This window comes from Pongo abelii, chromosome 19, assembly GCF_028885655.2.
Source record: "Pongo abelii isolate AG06213 chromosome 19, NHGRI_mPonAbe1-v2.0_pri, whole genome shotgun sequence".
NCBI classification, from domain to species: Eukaryota; Metazoa; Chordata; class Mammalia; order Primates; family Hominidae; genus Pongo; species Pongo abelii.
Genome location: NC_072004.2, coordinates 17,016,220 through 17,019,053, shown reverse-complemented (window position 1 = coordinate 17,019,053; position 2,834 = coordinate 17,016,220). Strand labels below are relative to the sequence as shown.

The window sequence follows — 2,834 nt, the reverse complement described above, 5'->3', positions numbered from 1 at the left end:
CCAGGATGGTCTCGATATCTTGACTTCGTGATCCGCCCGCCTCGGCCTCCCAACAGACTTTAAATTCAAGCTTCAGAAAGTTTGCCATTAACCCAGGATCCTAACTTGTAATGACTTACAGCAAAGAAGGCTCTTTACCCCTCAGCCCACCAAAGTGTACACCAGAGTCAAGTGATTTAACTTTGGGCACATTACCAATCTCAAAATTAAATCCCTAGACATTTTCAACAGTTTTAAGTGCACCCACACATCACTAGAGAATTTCATGACAAAACACCAAGTATGCTACCATGCAACGAAACCTTTATTAACATTTTGAACAGGTTCAGCTATTACTGAAACTTGTAATTTCTAAACTTAAGTTGGGGCAAATGGCTATAGTGCAGAGTAATGCCATCACTGGGCACTACGAATGCCAAGACTGAAGAATTAACAGCCACCCCTCAGGCGCAGGACCAGGTGCAGGGTCGACTCTTTCTGGATGTTGTAGTCAGAAAGAGTGCGGCCATCTTCCAGCTGCTTGCCTGCAAAGATGAGCCTCTGCTGGTCGGGGGGGATGCCTTCTTTATCTTGGATCTTGGCCTTCACATTTTCGATGGTGTCACTGGGCTCCACCTCCAGGGTGATGGTCTTGCCGGTCAGGGTCTTCACGAAGATCTGCATACCACCTCTCAGACGTAGGACCAGGTGCAGGGTTGACTCCTTCTGGATGTTGTAGTCAGAAAGAGTGCGACCATCTTCCAGCTGCTTTCCTGCAAAGATGAGCCTCTGCTGGTCGGGAGGAATGCCTTCTTTATCCTGGATCTTGGCCTTCACATTTTCGATGGTGTCACTGGGCTCCACCTCCAGGGTGATGGTCTTGCCGGTCAGGGTCTTCACGAAGATCTGCATACCACCTCTCAGACGCAGGACCAGGTGCAGGGTCGACTCTTTCTGGATGTTGTAGTCAGAAAGAGTACGGCCATCTTCCAGCTGCTTGCCTGCAAAGATGAGCCTCTGCTGGTCGGGGGGAATGCCTTCCTTATCCTGGATCTTGGCCTTCACATTTTCGATGGTGTCACTGGGCTCCACCTCAAGGGTGATGGTCTTGCCAGTAAGGGTTTTCACGAAGATCTGCATTTTGACCTAGTTTAAAAGAAAAACATAAGCGTGTCATCTCAGGATCACTGTATTTCTTGCTTTTACATCTAATATTCTTCAAAATTGGCAACTATTCCTTTAAAATGCCTTAAACACGTTAATATTCCGCAAACCTCCCCTCATTTTTACGAGGCTAAGTCACTTAATACGAAATTCGTCATTCAAGGTTTCAACGTCAACAGCGGAGAATCCAGAGCGCTCTCTTACCAAGCGTCCACAGCTTTCTCCACTAACTGTTCCGGATATTCAAACTCCCCCGACCGAACTCCAATCTGCCTCAAACCTAAGCACGGTGTTAGGCAAACTGAAAACAAAACCGAACCCACAAGACTCGCGAAGTAAAAATCCCATTGAAACACAAGAGGCGGCACCTTTCTCACACTGGGATTCCAAAGTAAAGATTTCCAGAAGCCACACAAACTACCTCTTTTTCGCGTTCCCCGCGAAGTAAACTCGACAGAATCGCCGTCGGTTAAGCGTCCGTTAGTTTCCGTCAACGCGCGCGCGCCAACCGCCCTCGCCCACCTCAGGTCAAGGCCCACTCTCCCGGAAAGGCCCAGCGCCGCGTCACCTCGCCCTCCCCTCCCCCACGCCCTCCCCTCAGCGGCCCACCCAACCCCAAGAAGCCTCCAACTGGACCTCACCCATTCCCCCCTCTCACGCCCCCGAGGGTCGTTACGGCTACGGGCCAGTACCTGCTAGCGGATACTAAGAAGCTGCGAATCAACAACCACGTCCTGCCACAGGTACACCTTACCAAGCTCACCCAACAAAGCCAGCCGCCCCGAATGCTCCAGGCTGCCGGAGCGCAAATTTATGCAACGAGTGTTGCGTCAGCCATCACTCCTTACGTAGACGCCGTCTCCGTGCGCCGCTGAAAATAGTTCGCCGCGCCCAACCTCCCGAGACGCAGTTTAGGCTTTTCAACTGAGCCCCAAATTCCTCATAGCCGTAAGAAAGGATCCTAAAAAATTATTTCCTTTCTCCTCTATGCGCTTCTGTTCCTTCTTTAGGAAAAGATAAGAAAATTATCGGGCGGATGAATTCGAGTTAAAGAAACCTTCCTCGAAAGCTCTGGAAACTTCCTTGCAGCGCCGGCACTGATTGGTTAGGCCTGCGAAGGCGAGGTCGGCGCTGATTGGTGGGGGACGCAGTGGCTCTGTTGTTGCTGGGCTCCACTTAGGGGTGGCTTAGCGCCGACGTTGCTAAGTAACTGAGTGCGCTTGCGCCGCACAGGCGCGCCGTACTGAATGAGGGTATTTCCGGCGGGAGAAGGAGGGGTCTTTCCTTTTTTTCCTTTTTTTTTCTTTTTTTTTCTTGAGACGGAGTTTCGCTCTTGTTTCCCAGGCTGGAGTGCACTGGCGCGATCTCGGCTCATCGCAACCTTCGCCTCCCGGGTTCAAGCGATTCTCCTGCCTCAGCCTCCCAAGTAGCTGGGATTACAGGCATGCGCCACCACGTCCGGCTAATTTTTTGTATTTTTAGTAGAGACGGGGGTTTCACCATGTTGGTCAGGCTGGTCTCGAACTCCTGACCTCAGGTAATCCACACGCCTCGGCCTGCCAAAGTGGGCCGCCGCGCCTCAGAAGCGGGACGGCGTGGCATCCGATGTCGCGACACCTGGTGGTGATTCTGAAGCACAATTCCCTCTCCCATGTTTTCAAAACGCGCGCCCCTGGCCGGGCGCAGGGGCT

The 2,834-nt window shown here is 51.8% G+C and overlaps 1 protein-coding gene across 1 annotated transcript; it reads right to left on the bottom strand.

The window, feature by feature from the left end:
- Positions 1-286: 286 nt before the first annotated feature.
- UBB (ubiquitin B) lies at positions 287-2,039 on the bottom strand. Its single transcript, XM_002827072.6, has 2 exons — positions 1,836-2,039; positions 287-1,125 (listed from the first exon to the last, which is right to left on the bottom strand). The coding sequence occupies exon 2, from the start codon at positions 1,117-1,119 to the stop codon at positions 430-432; it is 690 nt and encodes a 229-aa protein (XP_002827118.3). The 5' UTR covers positions 1,120-1,125; positions 1,836-2,039; the 3' UTR covers positions 287-429.
- Between the last annotated feature and the right edge of the window lie 795 nt (positions 2,040-2,834).

Bases quoted from the DNA above. Each gene is read 5' to 3' on its own strand.
- UBB (XM_002827072.6), bottom strand. From the start codon at position 1,119: ATGCAGATCTTCGTGAAAACCCTTACTGGCAAGACCATCACCCTTGAG.